The sequence below is a fragment of the Bombina bombina genome, chromosome 2 (assembly GCF_027579735.1).
Source record: "Bombina bombina isolate aBomBom1 chromosome 2, aBomBom1.pri, whole genome shotgun sequence".
Lineage (NCBI taxonomy): Eukaryota > Metazoa > Chordata > Amphibia > Anura > Bombinatoridae > Bombina > Bombina bombina.
The window spans coordinates 475,319,267-475,339,303 of NC_069500.1; the positions used below are offsets into that span (position 1 = coordinate 475,319,267).

General features: G+C 40.4%; 1 protein-coding gene across 4 annotated transcripts in view; it reads right to left on the reverse strand.

Moving 5' to 3' along the window:
• Nucleotides 1-20,037, reverse strand: part of DAO (D-amino acid oxidase) — a 151,630-nt gene that overhangs the window by 51,876 nt on the left and 79,717 nt on the right. The window contains exon 1 of one of the 4 annotated variants that reach the window (XM_053702136.1): nucleotides 4,021-4,172. The exons of the other annotated variants lie outside the window; for them this stretch is intronic. Coding sequence (XP_053558111.1) covers nucleotides 4,021-4,064 — 44 coding nt within the window. The 5' untranslated portion in view covers nucleotides 4,065-4,172. Of the gene's footprint in view, nucleotides 1-4,020; nucleotides 4,173-20,037 lie in introns of those variants that run through there. 4 annotated transcript variants of the gene reach the window in all.

Consider the following 20,037-nt stretch of genomic DNA (forward strand, 5'->3'; position numbering starts at 1 on the left):
TTCAAGCAGTGGTACAGGAAGAAGTCTGCATCCTTCAAGAAAAACATGATTTTCATGCAGGACAATGCTCCATCACACGTGTCCAAGTACTCCACAGCGTGGCTGGCAAGAAAGGGTATAAAAGAAGAAAATCTAATGACATGGCCTCCTTGTTCACCTGATCTGAACCCCATTGAGAACCTGTGGTCCATCATCAAATGTGAGATTTACAAGGAGGGAAAACAGTACACCTCTCTGAACAGTGTCTGGGAGGCTGTGGTTGCTGCTGCACGCAATGTTGATGGTGAACAGATCAAAACACTGACAGAATCCATGGATGGCAGGCTTTTGAGTGTCCTTACAAAGAAAGGTGGCTATATTGGCCACTGATTTGTTTTTGTTTTGTTTTTGAATGTCAGAAATGTATATTTGGGAATGTTGAGATGTTATATTGGTTTCACTGGTAAAAATAAATAATTGAAATGGGTATATATTTGTTTTTTGTTAAGTTGCCTAATAATTATGCACAGTAATAGTCACCTGCACACACAGATATCCCCCTAAAATAGCTATAACTAAAAACAAACTAAAAACTACTTCCAAAACTATTCAGCTTTGATATTAATGAGTTTTTTGGGTTCATTGAGAATATGGTTGTTGTTCAATAATAAAATTAATCCTCAAAAATACAACTTGCCTAATAATTCTGCACTCCCTGTATAGTAAAACGCGCCTCTGTGATGCTGCCTTTAAACAGTCATGTCAGCACTTATTTCGCCACATTTCTTAACATTGCATCAGATCCCTTTTGAATATATTGCTGCCTCACAGCACTTTCGATTATAGGGGCCTAAGTCTATCTATATATTATATATTGGAATACAGGTGGGTTAACCAGACTCAGTCCTGATCATTATTTTTTAATCTACTATACATATCCTGAAAATCTGCCCTGTTATTATAATATGAGGACTGGAAACAGGGCCGCCATCAGGGGGTGACAGGGGTGACTCCTGTCAGGGGCCCAATGGGTCAGGGGGGCCCCATGAGGCAAAAACTAAAAAAAAAAAAAAAAAAAAAATTTTTAGTTTTTTTTAAATTTGGCAGCCACCAGTGGGTACTACAGCAGAGTGCTAATTGAGCATGGGAAATGTTATTACAAGGAGTAAAGTATTAGCATTTGAGAGGATTTCTGAGTGTGCACTAAACCACTATGCACAGTGTGAGACAGACTTGGCACTTTGTTTGTACAGTGTGTCCCTGAGTCAGACGGCAGATCACTTTCATTTGCAGAGGAGGTAGGACTTAGCAAATGTTTTTTATTTCTTTGTGCAATTTCGGATTGTAACTTCAGTGTGGTAGTAGTTGTATGGTGGGGCCAGGGGTCCATAAAAACACATTTTTTAGAAGCAGTGTATTTATGATTATTTGATAATGCTGTAGAAATTCTATATTTAAAACCATGCAGAAATGTTTCCTCCTCAATACACAAACGGTAGGTGCCCTTTTGGCAGATATGCATTTTTTAAATTTGAAATGAGACAGGTTAACTTAAAACTGTTTAGTTTACACTACAGCTGACTTAATTTTGAAATACATACAAACAAGCCTAAATCCTGCATTTAACCAGATCTAATGGTATGAGTACCACAGCCTATGGTTCCACCAAGACCATTTAGAGTACAGCATTTTCAAAATCCATAAGTACAGCTGACAGATGGGAACACTTGTACACTATATTTGAAGTAGTGCTCTTGGTTGGGGAAAAAAACAAACTGTCAACCTTTTCAAAGTACTTTTCTTCATCTAGCCATCTACCCAGATCATTAATGTACTATTTTGAATTCACAGAATTATTTTTGTTTGCACATTTACAAATATGATTCTTTAAAAAGTGATCTCTTAATTTCTGCATTTTTTTTATCATGCAAGTCACACACTGTTGATTTAGGGGATACAAGGTGCATAAATGTTTCCTCCTGTAAGTGTTTCTGTGGGTGTCTTTCAAATCTTTGAGCTTTGGTTTGTGTCTCTATGAGTGTGTATGCATTTTTATTCTGTGGGTCTCTCTGTGAGGGTGGGTGTGTATGTCTGTGCATTTTCTGTGGATGTCTGTGAGGGTGTGTGCATATGTCTTTGAGCTTTTTCTATGGGTGTCTCTGTGAGGGTGGGTGTGTATGTCTGTTTTCTGTGGATGTCTCTGTGAGGGTGTGTGTGTGTGTATGTATGTATGTCTGTTTTCTGTGGATGTCTCTGTGAGGGTGTGTGTATGTCTTTGTGTGTTTTCTGTGGATGTCTCAGTGAGGGTGTGTAAATGTATGTCTTTGTGTGTTTTCTGTGGGTGTCTCTGTGTATGTATGTCTTTGTGTGTTTTCTGAGGCTGTCTCTGTCGATGTTTCCTTGGGCGTATGTGCAAGTTTGTGTTTGAGTTTGTGTGTGTGTGTGTGTGTGTGTCCATTGTCTGTTCCTTTTTAGGACATTTTGACCTTACTACTGATTATTCACATCCTTCTACAGACTTTGAGACCTTTCCGGAAGTCACCTAATCCAGTGGTTCTCAACCTAAGTGACCTGAAGGCCCGGTAAGTTTTAACCGGACCTGTCCAGGGCCCAGTAAGCATCGGGAGTGGGTATATATATATCTCCACACACATATACACATATATATATATATATATATATATATACACACACACACACACACAGTATATATATGGTTTACCGTGGTTTAATTATGTAATAATAATTGGGTGTCAGTGGGATCTATATAAATATCCCACTGACACCAATGAATTATCATAAAATTAACCCACTGTAAACTATATACATATATGTATAAATATACACATTAGTTTCAGTGGCCGTAATTATATGTCATTGGTGTCAGTGGACTTCCTTACCTGTGAGCCGATGCTTCACGCTCTGCACGCCGCTACTCACATTGCGCTGCTACCCGCTCACACTGCGCAAACAGACATGCGCAGTGGCACTCTAACAGGCCCATCCGAAATTTCGGAGATGTGTAAAGGCGGGCCTGTCAGAGTGAGTGTCTGGAGGTTATGTCGGATCGAGGCCCACCAGCAGGGCCATCGCGGGCCGGTAGTGGGCCACGGCCCGGCTGTTGAGAAACACTGACCTAATCCACCATTTAACATTTAAATTATTGTTTAGGCAGTTCAGGGCCCTTCCATTCAGCCACTGCATGCTGTTGTCATCATTTAGTTGGCATCTTCCTTTCCAAAAAGATAATCAGAACTCCATATTTTGCTTTCTAAATCTCTTTTTTTTACAAAACTGTAGTCTACCTCATTACTTGTCAGGTCAATGTAAACAAGTGCTGAGTGTCTGTTTGGGTGTCTGAGTGTGTTTCTTTGCATGTCTGCTAGAGTGTCTATATGTGAATCCTTATGTGTGAGTGTGTGTGTTTCAGTGTATGAGTGTGTCTGTGTGTGTGTATGTTACTACCTTTACAACATTTCCAAGTTTAAATAGACACTTAAGAATAAAGTGTATATATACGTTTTAGTCACTTGGTCAAAAATTGCACATGTCAAAGGAGGGGGGGGGGGGCTGATCAATGGTTAAGTCAGGGGCCCCAAAATTTCTAGTGGCGGCCCTGCTGGAAATGAAGAACACTAAATAAAAAGGGAGATTGTATTTAATTTACAAGCACATGAAAGATGACTTATCACACATGAAAAAATGTTTACATTAAAGATTTAAATTGCAAGTAATAGTTGTTTTGATTTCATTTGAAACTAGCAGGAAATGCAGCTTGCTTACATGAATATTCACTTCTTACTTGCTGTTAAGGGTAACTCCTATAGCTGTGACAAGAAAAGTAGATTTGTTCAACATATAAACTGCAATATATATTTGTTATCTCTCAGTTACCAAGCTGCAATGTAGTATGGCATTACAGTAAAGTGTTTCAGTCTGTGCTATCATTATAATTACATTTCTACACAAGTCATGCAGAAGGGTGATCTCTTCCCACTAATTGGATGACTGGAATGATAACAAAAAACAAACAAACCATACCTGACATTGTGCATGAAACATGATGAGACATTCCTTATAAACATGACATGAAAGGGACTCGAGCAAGGGGAAAAAAAAAAGATTTTGTTTAACACTCGGAAGTGCTTTACTTAAGTTTCATTTTCTGTTTCAGACAACTGTCTATTGTTCACCTACTTTCTGAGAAACACTGGCACAGTCTAGTGGAAAACAAGGAAATTGCAATCAGTTAACCACCACACAACTTTACATAGTTTTAAAATACACTAGAAAATATATTTAAAGAAATGGTACATCCAGGTTGTCTACCATATATTTACAAAAAACATTTTTTCAAACAGGTTTGTGCTTTATTGTTTTGCTTTAAAAAAGTTTGCTCTGTAAAATACCTGAGGTCTGAGACACTCGCAGGATGGTGAGTCTGATCTGAGGTCTGTGAATGAACCCACCTACTGATTTCCCATGATCACCCACTGGCCATATAGTTTTTTAAGAAGACGCCTAGCATTAATCATAGAGCTGTGGCTACTTTCAGAGTGCATCTGATATACTCCTAAACTCTTCACCAAATCTGAGGTGGTGGATTAAAATCACTCCTGGACCAATCAGACTGGAGTGCTTGACAATACCTGCACATGTACAAGTGATTGTATGAGAGCAGAGGGCAGAATTGCATAAGAGAGCTCTTTTGCAATCTTAAAATTTGCAAGATGCTGCATCGCTGGTGGAGATTGAGGGTAGACATGTTACCTCTCTGGGAACTTATACTTTCATAAATATACCTGCTGGTATCAACGCAACAAGTTGCAGCCTGGATAAGATGTATTGCGGATCCTGAGCAGAACATAACCAGTGAGCCATTAACCTGCAGTTTACAGATCAACATATTAAAGACTGAGTTCCTTCTAATTCCCCCTCTAGCTCTACTTTGATTTCTGACATTTCTATACCCGTCAATAGGGTTGCCACCTCAGCCATGTTTTCCTGGACACTTATGAGTTACACATGCTGCAGGGTGAGCAGGGAGGAACATCTATTGTGTTTCTGGACAGCACTATTCATATTCCTCCCTGCACACCCTGCAGCATGTGTAACTTATAAGTGTTCTGTATTTTAAGGGACAGATGGCAACCCTACCCGTCAACGACATATCTGCCTCCCCTTCATCTCAAGCCCGCTGCATCAGAGTTACACTTGATTTCAATGTGTCCTTCATAGTGATGTCGCGAACATAAAAATTTGGGTTGGCGAACGGCGAACTTCCTCAAATGTTCGCGAACCAGGCGAACCGCCATAGACTTCAATAGGCAGGCGAATTTTAAAACCCACAGGGACTCTTTCTGGCCACAATAGTGATGGAAAAGTTGTTTCAAGGGGACTAACACCTGGACTGTGGCATGCCGGAGGGGGATCCATGGCAAAACTCCCATGGAAAATTACATAGTTGATGTTGTATCGATCAGGTAGTAAGGGTTACGCCCGCTTCACAGTGCGCAGTGTAGGTGATATACCTGCCCTGACCATGCTTTGCAGACCAGGTATCAGTGGTCAGATGGACCCTTGCCCCAACACTGTGTGCCAGACATGCCATTATAGCAGACTTATATATACTTTGGCGTTGCTTTTTGGTAATTAGAAGGCTGCTAAATGCCACTGCGCACCACACGTGTTTTATGCCCAGCAGTGAAGGGGTTAATTAGGGAGCATGTAGGCAGCTTGTAGAGTTAATTTTAGCTTAAGTGTAGTGTAGTAGACAACCCAAAGTATTGATCTAGGCCCATTTTGGTATATTTAATGCCACCATTTCACCGCCAAATGCGATCAAATAAAAAATTTTTTTTCACTTTTTCACAAACTTTAGGTTTCTCACAGAAACTATTTAGAAACAACTTATGCAATTATGGCATAAATTGTTGTAAATGCTTCTCTGGGATCCCCTTTGTTCAGAAATAGCAGACTAATATGGCTTTGGCGTTGCTTTTTGGTAATTATAAGGCTGCTAAATGCCACTGCGCACCACACGTGTTTTATGCCCAGCAGTGAAGGGGTTAATTAGGGAGCATGTAGGCAGCTTGTAGAGTTAATTTTAGCTTAAGTGTAGTGTAGTAGACAACCCAAAGTATTAATCTAGGCCCATTTTGGTATATTTAATGCCACCATTTCACCGCCAAATGCGATCAAATAAAAAAAATTTGTTCACTTTTTCACAAACTTTAGGTTTCTCACAGAAATTATTTACAAACAACTTATGCAATTATGGCATAAATGGTTGTAAATGCTTCTCTGGGATCCCCTTTGTTCAGAAATAGCAGACTTATATGGTTTTGGCGTTGCTTTTTGGTAATTAGAAGGCTGCTAAATGCCACTGCGCACCACACATGTTTTATGCCCAGCAGTGAAGGGGTTAATTAGGGAGCATGTAGGGAGCTTGTAGAGTTAATTTTAGCTTAAGTGTAGTGTAGTAGACAACCCAAAGTATTGATCTAGGCCCATTTTGGTATATTTCATGCCACCATTTCACCGCCAAATGCGATCAAATAAAAAAAATGTGTTCACTTTTTCACAAACTTTAGGTTTCTCACAGAAATTATTTACAAACAACTTATGCAATTATGGCATAAATGGTTGTAAATGCTTCTCTGGGATCCCCTTTGTTCAGAAATAGCAGACATATATGACTTTGGCGTTGCTTTCTGGTAATTAGAAGGCCGCTAAATGCTGCTGCGCATCACACGTGTATTATGGCTAGCAGTGAAGGGGTTAATTAGGTAGTTTGTAGGGAGCTTGCAGGGTTAATTTTAGCTTTAGTGTAGAGATCAGCCTCCCACCTGACTTATCAGACCCCCTGATCCCTCCCAAACAGCTCCCTTCCCTCCCCCACCCCACAATTGTCCCCGCCATCTTAAGTACTGGCAGAAAGTCTGCCAGTACTAAAATAAAAGGTTTTTAATTTATTTATTTTTAGCATATTTACATATGCTGTGGTGTAGCATGCCCCCAACCTCCCTGATCCCCCCCAAAACAGCTCTCTAACCCTCCCCATCTGCCTTATTGGCGGTCATCTTGGGTACTGGCAGCTGTCTGCTATTATTTCAAAGTCAAAAAAGTGTTGTTGTTTTTTAAATGTACACTACTGTTACACCAGATATGAGTGGTGGCACTGGGCAAGTGGGCACAGTATACGCTGTGAGCCTGACACACACGCTGGCAGGCAGGCAACTGCAATTAGATTACACGGGGGAAAAAAAAAAGCAGACTGATGTTCTAGCCCTAAAAAGGGCTTTTTGGGGTGCTGTCCTTACAGCAGAGATCAGATGAGTCCTTCAGGACTGTAGTGGACACTGAATACACTAGCCTAGCTATCGATTTCCCTATTAAATCAGCAGCAGCTACACTGTCCCTCCTCTCACTAAGAATGCAGCTTCCGAATGAATCTAAAATGGATGCTGTCCAGGAGGTGGGAGGGTCTGGGAGGGAGGGTCTGCTGCTGATTGGCTGTAATGTGTCTTCTGACTGTGAGGTACAGGGTCAAAGTTTACTCAATAATGAGGAATAGGGGGTGGACCGAACATCGCATATGTTCGCCGTCCGCGGCAAACGCGAGCATGCTATGTTCGCCGGGAACTATTCGCCGGCGAACTATTCGTGACATCACTAGTCCTTCATCCCCAACATCTAATCACTTTCTTTATCCTGCCACAACCACCTACGCAATATTTCCAAAATCAGTTTCTGTGAGGATGAGGGAGGTATTTGGAGCTCAGTATACAGGAATGGAAAACCAAAACAAAGAAAGTCTTTCTTGAATAAAGTTTACTAAACAAATGTAATGCAGAAAAAGGTAAAAATATTGAACCAGATAAGTTTTTACAACAGAAACTTTGAGCACAAGTCTCTCAGCAAGCACAGAACCTAGCGGGTACTGTTGGTGAGGAATGTCCATGAACAATAGGGTATATATATAAGTAAGCACAAGTCTCTCAGCAAGAGACTTACACTAGAAAATATATTTAAAGAAATGGTACATCCAGGTTGTCTACCATATATTTTCAAAAAACATTTTTCAAACAGCTTTGTGCTTTATTGTTTTGCTTAACCCCTTAAGGACCAGCGACGTACCCTGTATGTCGCTGGCCTTTTTTTGGGACTTGATTGTTTTATAGCGCGGTCTTTCCACCAGCATTGAGACTGCTCTATTCCACAAAGCCTGCTGGAAGGAGGGCATTAATAGTGTGTTCTTGCTAGACTTGTGCTATTATGTCCAGAAAAACCCCTTAACGACCTGTGACATACAGGGAACATTGTGGTCATTAAGGGGTTAAAAAAGTTTGCTCTGTAAAATACCTGAGGTCTGAGACACTCGCAGGATGGTGAGTCTGATCTGAGGTCTGCGAATGAACCCACCTACTGATTTCCCATGATCACCCACTGGCCATATAGTTTTTTAAGAAGATGCCTAGCATTAATCATAGAGCTGTGGCTACTTTCAGAGTGCATCTGATATACTCCTAAACTCTTCACCAAATCTGAGGTGGTGGATTAAAATCACTCCTGGACCAATCAGACTGGAGTGCTTGACAATACCTGCACATGTACAAGTGATTGTATGAGAGCAGAGGGCAGAATTGCATAAGAGAGCTCTTTTGCAATCTTAAAATTTGCAAGATGCTGCATCGCTGGTGGAGATTGAGGGTGGACATGTTACCTCTCTGGGAACTTATACTTTCATAAATATACCTGCTGGTATCAACGCAACAAGTTGCAGCCTGGATAAGATGTATTGCGGATCCTGAGCAGAACATAACCGGTGAGCCATTAACCTGCAGTTTACAGATCAACATATTAAAGACTGAGTTCCTTCTAATTCCCCCTCTAGCTCTACTTCGATTTCTGACATTTCTATTCCCGTCAATGACATATCTGCCTCCCCTTCATCTCAAGCCTGCTGCATCAGAGTTGCACTTGATTTCAATGTGTCCTTCATCCCCAACATCTAATCACTTTCTTTATCCTGCCACAACCACCTACGCAATATTTCCAAAATGTGTCAGTTTCTGTGAGGATGAGGGAGGTATTTGGAGCTCAGTATACAGGAATGGAAAACCAAAACAAAGAAAGTCTTTCTTGAATAAAGTTTACTAAAAAAATGTAATGCAGAAACAGGTAAAACAATATTGCACCAGATAAGTTTTTACAACGGAAACTTCGAGCACAAGTCTCTCAGCAAGCACAGAACCTAGCGGGTACTGTTGGTGAGGAATGTCCATGAACAAGAGGGTATATATATAAGTAAGCACAAGTCTCTCAGCAAGCACAGAACCCTGCGGGAACGGTACTGTTGGTGAGGTAAGTTGTGAAATGTCCAGGAACAAGAGAACATATATCATTAAGCACAAGTCTCTCAACAAGCACAGAACCCAGCAGGTACTGTTGGTGAGGAATGTCCAGGAACAAGAGGGCATGTATAAGTAAGCACAAGTCTCTCAGCAAGCACAGCAGACGTTTTTGGTCTCAGCAGTAGTATAAGCATACACAAGTATCACAACAGAGGTCTTTGGTCACAGCAGTAGTATAAGCATACACAAGTATCACGGCAGAGGTCTTTGGTCTCAGCAGTAGTATAAGCATACATACATATCACAGCAGAGGTCTTTGGTCTCGGCAGTAGTATAAGCATACATAAGTATCACAGCAGAGGTATTTGGTCTCAGCAGAAATATAAGCAGACACAAGTATCACAGCAGAGGTCTTTCGTCTCAGCAGTAGTAAAAGCATACCCACGTATCACAGCAGAGGTCTTTAGTCTCAACAGTAGTATAAGCAAACATAAGTATCACAGCAGAGGTCTTTGGTCTCAGCAGAAGAATAAGCATACCCAAGTATCACAGCAGAGGTCTTTGGTCTCAGTGGGAGGATAAGCATATACAAGTATCACGCAGAGGTCTTTGGTATCAGCAGTGGGATAAGCATACCCAAGTATCATAGCAGAGGTCTTTGGTCTCAGCAGGACAGGCATACACAAGTATCAGCAGAGGAGCAGGAACAATGAAAAAGCATATACAAGTATCACGGCAGAGGTCTTTGGTCTCAGCAGTAGTATACGCATACCCAAGTATCAAAGCAGAGGTCTCTGGCATCAAGCAGCAGGATAGGCATACCCAAGTATCTCAGCAGAGGTCTTTGGTATCAGCAGCAGGATAAGCATACCCAAGTATCTCAGCAGAGGTCTTTGGTATCAGCAGTGGGATAAGCATACCCAAGTATCTCAGCAGAGGTCTTTGGTATCAGCAGTGGGATAAGCATACCCAAGTATCATAGCAGAGGTCTTTGGTCTCAGCAGAAGGACAGGCATACACAAGTATCAGCAGAGGAGCAGGAACAATGAAAAAGGACCTTCCAAGGCAATAACTCAGTACAGAGTGAGATACTAAGTAGCCTTCATAGGAACTCCCACACCTGCGCCCTCCAGATGGGAGTTCCTGAAATTAGTGCCTGGCCCTTTAAATCTAGGCAGCGTGCAGCCACGGGCGCCTAGAGAGTTGCAGCTGCTGGAAGACTGGGCTCAGCGTCTCTCCACGTGGGACGCTGAGACAGATTGCTGGGGGCTCTGCATTCACTGCAACGGCAGCTAGGAGAGCAGGTAAGCTGGGGGCCATGTATTCACCGCGGACAGAGGAACCTGACAGTTTCTGAGTGCTGACACCACAAAGCAGATAATCCAGTCTTTTGTAATTTCCTGACTTGACTACTGCAATAACCTATTCACTGGCCTTCCTCTCTTCTGCCTCTCCTCCCTTTAAATCCATCCTTAATGCCTCTGCCAGGCTAATCCACTTTTCCCTTCGCTCTGTATCTGTGCCTTTCTGTGAGTTCCTTCACTAGTTCCCCATTCACAGCAGAATTAAATTCAACATTTTCACCCTGACCTACAAAACCCTCATCAACACTACCCCAGCCTACCTGTCCTCACTCATCAACAAATATACTCCAGCCCGCCCACTAAGATTCAACAATGCTCCTTGCATCTTCAATTATCACCTCTTCTCATGCTAGATTCCCTCATGCAGCACCTACCCTCTGGAACATTCTTCCTTGTGCTGTCAGACTTTCCCCTAATCTGCCTTCTTTTAAACACTCCCTAAAGACATTTTTGTTCAGGGAAGACTACCACCCAACTCAGTAACAAATTAATTCCACTTACCTAATAATTGCCCTAATCTAACTCTGTATTAACATCATTCTCAACCTTGCAGTCCTTACCTACTGTTTCTAACCCTCCTACACTTCTAGATTGTAAATTCCCACAGGAATAGAGCCCTCAATTCCCCTATATCTGTTTATCAAATTTTGTCATGTCTCTTACAAGTATTGTGTCATTGTTTTACCTATTTACTCATGGGCAGCACAGCGGAATATGTTGGCAATTTAAAAATAAAGTATAATAATAATAAATAATATAGTATTGTTATACAGGTTACGCCAAAGGAACACCTATGTATTCTCTATCTATTTGATCACCATTGTTTGTGGGTTTATTGTACATGTGTATATGGTATTCTACACACACACACATATATATATATATATATATATATATAACACATAGAAACACCCAGCACTCACCAGCTAGCTCACAGCTAAGATAAAATCACAACTGGAAAGGTTAGTCACCGCATCTGGCCAAATGGGAAAGCTCAGGCACCACGTCAAGGTCCTTTCCATTGCCTGAGTCCCTAACACAGGCACACCATCATGCGCATGATGGTGTGCCTGTGTTAGGGACTCAGGCAATGGAAAGGACCTTGACGTGGTGCCTGAGCTTTCCCATTTGGCCAGATGCGGTGACTAACCTTTCCAGTTGTGATTTTATCTTAGCTGTGAGCTAGCTGGTGAGTGCTGGGTGTTTCTATGTGTTGTATTACTTTTTATTTGTAATCTCCCTTGTTTCTTGCACCCATTCCGGACTGGGGTTAACTGCCTGTGGCTCTGGTGACATCACAGCTTTTTTGGAGTGCTATTTAGCACCCAGGGCTGGATGTTACTGAGTCACAGGATGTGTACCTGATCCGGTCTTGGAGTGCAGTTCCCTTCCATGTTTTGTGTATATATATATATATATATATATATGTGCGTGCATTATATTCTTAAATAGTATATTATGTATTTGAAATAAGTTTCAGGCAGATTACAAGTTTTGCGGTATAGAGGGTATTTAGCAAACGCAACAAAAGTTGCGTTATTTCACCCTCCATAGCGCTGCCATTACGAGTTTTAGAAAAGCTGGCTTGTGCATGCGATATGGTTACGTTTAGCTCCATACCGCACAAAATACAAGCGCTGCTTTGACATGCTTGTGCACGCTTTCCCTATAGACATCAATGGGGAGAGCGTGTTAGAAAAACAACACCTGCGATCGCGGAATGAAAAGCTCCGTAACACAACCCCATTGATGTCTATGGGGAAAAAAAAAGTTATGTTTAAACCTAACACCCTAACATAAACCCCACGTCTAAACACCCCTAATCTGCTGCCCCCGACACCAACATAAACTTTTTAACCCCTAATCTGCCGCTCCAGATATCGCGGCCACCAAAATAAATCTATTAACCCCTAATCTGCCGCTCCCGATATCGCAGCCACCAAAATAAATCTATTAACCCCTAATCTGCCGCTCCCGATAACGCCAACACTATACTAAAGTTATTAAACCCTATTCCCCCGCACCCCAAAATCGGCCACACTATAATAAATATATTAACCCCTATTCCGCAGCTCCCCGACATCGCTGCCACTAAATAAAGCTATTAACCCTTAAACCTCTGGCCTCCCACATCACTACCACTAAATAAACCTGTTAATCCCTAAACCACCAGCCCCCCACATCGCAACAACCTAAATTAAACTATTAACCCCTAAACCTAACCCTAAACATAACCCTAACCCTAAACCTAACACCCCCTAACTTTAACATAATTAAAATAGAGCTAAATTAAAGTTACAATTATTAACCAATTTATACCTATTTAAAACTAAATACAAACTTACCTGTGAAATAAAACCTAAGCTAGCTACAATATAACTAATAGTTACATTGGGGCAAAAAAAGTATTTAGTCAGCCACCAATTGTGCAAGTTCTGCCACTTAAGAAGATGAGAGAGGCCTGTAATTTTCATCATAGGTATACCTCAACTATGAGAGATAAAATGTGGAAACAAATCCAGACAATCACATTGTCTGATTTGGAAAGAATGTATTTGCAAATTATGGTGGAAAATAAGTATTTGGTCACCTACAAACAAGCAAGATTTCTGGCTCTCACAGACCTGTATCTTCTTCTTTAAGAGGGTCATCTGTCCTCCACTCATTACCTGTATTAATGGCACCTGTTTGAACTTGTTATCAGTATAAAAGACACCTGTCCACAACCTCAAACAGTCACACTCCAAACTCCACTATGGTGAAGACCAAAAAGCTGTCGAAGGACACCAGAAACAAAATTGTAGACCTGCACCAGGCTGGGAAGACTGAATCTGCAATAGGCAAGCAGCTTGGTGTGAAGAAATCAACTGTGGGAGCAATAATTAGAAAATGGAAGACATACAAGACCACTGATAATCTCCCTCGATCTGGGGCTCCACGCAAGATCTCACCCCGTGGGGTCAAAATGATCACAAGAACAGTGAGCAAACATCCCAGAACCACACGGGGGGACCTAGTGAATGACCTGCAGAGAGCTGGGACCAACGTAACAAAGGTTACCATCAGTAACACACTACGCCGCCAGGGACTCGGATCCTGCAGTGCCAGATGTGTCCCCCTGCTTAAGCCAGTACATGTCCTGCCCATCTGAAGTATGCTAGAGAGCATTTGGATGATCCAGAAGCGGATTGGAAGAATGTCATATGGTCAGATGAAACCAAGGTAGAACTGTTTGGTAGAAACACAACTCGTCGTGTTTGGAGGAGACAGAATGCTGAGTTGCAACCAAAGAACACCATACCTACTGTGAAGCATGGGGGTGGCAACATCATGCTTTGGGGCTGTTTCTCTGCAAAGGGAACAGGACGACTGATCCGTGTACATGAAAGAATGAATGGGGCCATGTATTGTGAGATTTTGAGTGCAAACCTCCTTCCATCAGCAAGGGTATTGAAGATGAAACGTGGCTGGGTCTTTCAGTATGACAATGATCCCAAACACACCGCCCGGGCAACAAAGGAGTGGCTTCGTAAGAAGCATTTCAAAGTCCTGGAGTGGCCTAGCCAGTCTCCAGATCTCAGCCCCATAGAAAACCTTTGGAGGGAGTTGAAAGTCTGTGTTGCCCAGCGACAGCCCCAAAACATCACTGCTCTAGAGGAGATCTGCATGCAGGAATGGGCCAACATACCAGCAACAGTGTGTGACAACCTTGTGAAGACTTACAGAAAACGTTTGACCTCTGTCATTGCCAACAAAGGATATATAACAAAGTATTGAGATGAACTTTTGATATTGACCAAATACTTATTTTCCACCATAATTTGCAAATACATTCTTTCCAAATCAGACAATGTGATTGTCTAGATTTGTTTCCACATTTTGTCTCTCATAGTTGAGGTATACCTATGATGAAAATTACAGGCCTCTCTCATCTTCTTAAAGGGATAGTCTACCATAGAATTGTTATTGTTTTAAAAGATAGATAATCCCTTTATTACCCAATTCCCCTGTTTTGCACAACCAACACAGTTATATTAATATACTTTTTACCTCTGTGCTTACCTTGTATCTAGGAACCTTCTTCCAGCCCCCTGATCACATGACTGTGACTGTTTATTATGTATTGTCTTGCATTTAGCATTGTAATGTGCTAAATCTTAAATAACTCCCTGTGCCTGTACACAGTGTTATCTATATGGCCCACGTGTACTTTGTCTCTTTGTGTTGAAAAGAGATTTAAAAAGCCTGTGATAAGAGGCAGCCCTCAAGGGTTTAGAAATTAGCATATGAGTCTGCCTAGGTTTAGTTTAAACTAAGAATACCAAGAGAAAAAAGCAAATTTGATAATAAAAGTAAATTGGAAAGTTGATTAAAATTACATGTCCTATCTGAATAATGAAAGTTTAATTTTGACTAGACTGTCCCTTTAAGTGGGAAAACTTGCACAATTGGTGGCTGACTAAATACTTTTTTGCCCCACTGTATATTGTAGCTAGCTTAGGTTTTATTTTTATTTCACAGGTAAGTTTGTATTTATTTTAACTAGGTAGACTAGTTAGTAAATAGTTATTAACTATTTACTAACTCCCTAGTTAAAATAAATACAAACTTACCTGTGAAATAAAATCTAAGCTGCCTTACACTAAAACCTAACATTGCAAAAATAAAAAAAACCTACCATTACAAATAATAAAAAACACTAAAATTACAAAAAATAGAAAACCTACCATTACAAAAAATAACAAACGAAATTATCCAAAATAATTAAAATTATTCCTACCTTCTAATACCCTGTTTAAAAAAAAAACTACCCCAAAATAAAAAACCCTAATCTATAATAAACTACCAATAGCCCTTAAAAGGGCCTTTTGTAGGGCATTGCCCTAAAGAAATCAGCTCTTTTTCCAAACAAAAATACAAACCCTTACCCCCCCACAACCCATAAAAAACCTAATCTACCTATTGCCCTGAAAAGGGCATTTGTATGGGCATTGCCCTAAAAAGGGCATTCAGCTATTTTAAGAAATGCCAAACCCCTAATCTAAAAAAAAAAAAAAAGACCCAAAAAACCTTAAAAAAAAACTAACACTAACCCCTCTTTAGGTACTCACAGTTGCTGAAGTCCCGCTTGAATGATCTGCATCTCGGCGGCTCTATCTTCATCCAGACGGCTCCATCTTCAGCCATCGCGGGTTAGTGTTAGGTTTTTTTAAGGTTTTTTGGGTGGGTTTTTTTTTTTAGATTAGGGGTTGGGCATTTCTTATAAGAGCTGAATGCTCTTTTAAGGGCAGGAAAAAGAACTGAATGCCCTTTTAAGGGCAATGCCCATACAAATGCCCTTTTCAGGGCAATGGGTAGATTAGGTTTTTTATATAGTTTTTTTTTTATTTTATGGGTTTGGAGGGGTGGGGGCTTGTAATGTTAGTGGGTCTTTGTATTTTTGTTTAGAAAAAGAACTGATTTCTTTAGGACAATGCCCTACAAAAGGCCCTTTTAAGGGCTTTTGGTAGTTTATTATAGATTAGGTTTCTTTTATTTTGGGGTGTTTTTTTTTTTAAATGGGTATTAGAATAGGAATTATTTTTATTATTTTGGATAATTCGTTTGTTATTTTGTGTAATGTTTTTTTCGTTTGGGGGTGTTTTTTTTAGATTAGGGTTTGGGCTTCTCTTAAAAGAGCTAAATGCCCTTTTAAAGGCAATGCCCATACAAATGCCCTTTTCAGGGCAATGGGTAGATTAGGTTTTCTTTATTTTGTGGGTTTGGGGGGGTGGGGGTTTGTATACTGTTGGGGGGGGGTTCTTTTGTAGGAAAAGAGCTGATTTATTTAGGGCAATGCCCTACAAAAGGCCCGTTTAAGGGCCCTTGGTAGTTTATTATAAATTCGTTTTTTTTATTTTAGGGTGTTTTTTTTTTTTTTAAACAGGGTATTAGAATAGAAATAATCTTTATTATTTTGGATAATTTCGTTTGTTATTTTTGGTAATGGTAGGTTTTTTTATTTTTGTAATGTTAGGTTTTAGTGTAAGGCAGCTTAGGTTTCATTTCACAGGTAAGTTTGTATTTATTTTAACTAGGTAGTTAATAACTATTTACTAACTAGTCTACCTAGTTAAAATAAATACAAACTTACCTGTGAAATAAAAATAAAACCTAAGCTAGCTACAATATTACTAGTTATTAGTTATATTGTAGCTATCTTAGGTTTTATTTCACAGGTAAGTTTGTATTTAGTTTTAAATAGGTATTATTTAGTTAATAATTGTAACTTTCATTTAGCTCTATTTTAATAATGTTAAAGTTAGGGGGTGTTAGGTTTAGGTTTAGAGGTTAATAGTTTAATTTAGGTTGTTGCGATGTGGAGGGCTGGCGGTTTAGGGGTTAATAGGTTTATTTAGTGGTAGTGATGTGGGAGGCCAGAGGTTTAGGGGTTAATAACTTTATTTAGTGGCGGCAATGTTGGGGAGCGGCGGAATAGGGGTTAATATCTTTATTATAGTGTGGGCGATGTTGGGGTGCAGGGGAATAGGGGTTAATACATTTTATTAGTGGTGGCGATGTTGGGAGCGGCATATTAGGGGTTAATAGGTTTAATCTAGTATTTGCGATGCAGGAGGGCCTCAGTTTAGGGGCTAATAGGTAGTTTATGGGTGTTACTGTACTTTGTATCACTTTAGTTATGATTTTTTTGTAACAGTGTTGTTGCGTAAAACTCATAACTACTGCTCTCAGATGGCGGTACAGAACTTGTTGTTATAGGGTGTAACGCAAGCTTTTTAGCCTCACCGCAAAACTCGTAATGGCAGTGCTATGGAAGTCCCATGAAAAAACATTATTTTTTTGAGTGCGGGACTGACGTTGTGTTACAGGCTAAAAGGCTTGCGGTACAGCTATACCGACAAGACTTGTAATGGCTGCGGTGCTGTTTTAATCACGAACGCAAAACTCGTAATCTACCCGTTTGTTATTTAAATAAACATGGCATATTTTTTTTCTGTTTAGAAAAAGAAGATTTCATGTTGGGTATATTAAAGGACCAGTAAATTTAACATTTTTATACATAGTTTTATTTACATATATTAATTGTATTTTTCAAATGTACCAGGTGCATATTAATATCATGTTAATAATTATTCTAAATCTGTTAATCCTACAGAAGACTGATCTCAAGGCTTCCCCCTCAATATCCAGATGCTGCATATTTTGTAGGCATCCAATAGCTGAAATAATGAGCCATTTTCCATAATTGTTTTGTAAGAGCGCTGCTGATGGCATGCGCAGTTCTCTATATTCTGATTGCATTCGCATTTTAGACCAGAATTCGCTGACCTAATTGAGTGCTGGTCACATTACCTAAACACTGTAAAGAATAGTGAATATCAAATATCAGTGAAAAATATTTGACACTTGTATTAATTGTTATTCACATTATATAATTTACATTACGTGACCTACTTGTACCAATCGGGGATCCTCCAAGAGTACAGCTTCTCTAGCAAGCATAAAGACCACCGCTATAGGTAAACACTCACATCCTAATGACACACAGGTATCCGCTCCAAGGGGCATATTTATCAATGTGCGAGCGGACAAGATACGAAGTAGTGTATCATGTCCACCGCACATCGATAAATGCCGACAGCATACACTGTCATCATTTATCATTGCACCAGCAGTTCTTGTGAACTGCTGGTGCAATGCCGCCCCATGCAGATTTGCGCTAGCAGGGGGTGTCAATCAACCCGATCGTATTCGATTGGCCTCAGAGCAGGACTAGTTATGGAGCAGTGGTCTTTAGAAACAAGGGGGCTTGACAAATATGCCCCCAAGTCATCTCATGTACGATGGTGCTAGAGAGTAAAGCACCAGGAAAAAGCACCAATACTCCAAATAAGCTTACAAGACACCAGGAAAGGATAATAAAGTGAAAAATGTGTCTGTAAGTGGTATAGGTTCCCTTTTAAAGCACTTGACCCAATGGCTGGATGCTTTACTACAACCGTATGTCTCTAACCTTCCTAGTTACCTTTGTGATACCAAGCATTTACTTGGTGTTTTGGATCAGTTCACTTGGAAAGAAGGGTACAGCTGGCTAACTATAGATGTTACATCATTATATTCCACAATACCACATAATAAAGGTATTCAAGACATAAATCTCTTTCTTTCAGAATTTTTGAACTACACACATGAATTTCAATTCTTTATAGCTGAAGTCACCTATTTTCTCCTATCCCATATCTATTTTGAATTTGAGGGGCAGTGCTATCTGCAGAATTGTGGAAAAGCCATGGGGGCCAATATGCAAATCTGTATCTTGGTTGGTGGGAATTGTCTCACATCACAACCCCTATGTAAACAATATTAAAATCTGCAAGAGATTTATAGATGATCACATAATAGTTTATGAAGTGGATAGAAGCTCAACATTTTGTCTAATTAATTAATAACAATGAATACAATCTTGCTTTCACTTCTGAATTTAACAGAAAGTGTATTAGCTTTCTTGATGTGAATTTGACTGGTAAGAATTGCCACTGATGTTTTCAGGAAAGCAATTTCTGGAAATACAATATTACATGCAGCTAGTTGTCACCCAAAGCATGTTCCGTATGCGGTAGCTAAGGGTCAGTTTGTTCGCATGAAGCCCAATTGCTCAGAATATAAAATTTATCAAAAACATGCTCGCTCACTTACACACCATTTACAACAAAGAGGGTACCCATCCGCATACTATCAATAAGGCTAGGAAAGAGGTTGATACGTTAGACCGTATGATATTATTACAAGATAGAAATGGATATACATAGTAAAGGGAAATGGGGGCAACAAAGATATGGGTGGGGTCTGAAGGACACAAGGACTGGCACAGAGATATGGACAATAACAGAAATGGAGAGAGAAACAGGAACAGGGAAGAAAGAACAAATGAGCAGAGAATATAGAAAAAAAGACACATATATGCACACAAATAAAGGGGCATATGGCTAATCATGCAGACATCATGCTATTGTAAAATTGTATATGTGTCGCACTGCTCCGGTTCCAGCCGTCACTTCCCTCTTTTGTCATGGCCGTTGCCATGGATGCGGCGGCCATTGCCTTGGATGCAGCGGTTGCTTCTGGTGAGCGGCGATTACGTCATTGCCGCACGTCAAGTTACTCTGATGCCCGTCCTGATTGCAGCTGAGTGCCCTCCCTGGTGCAAATCCATCCCTATGTAAGTACCTCGGTTTCCTGCATTCATTACCCAAGTATAGGTGTTACTGTGCGTGCTCCTAGGTGCTTCATTACTTGAATTGCTGGATTGCCTTATCATTGCTAAACTCTGCCTGTCT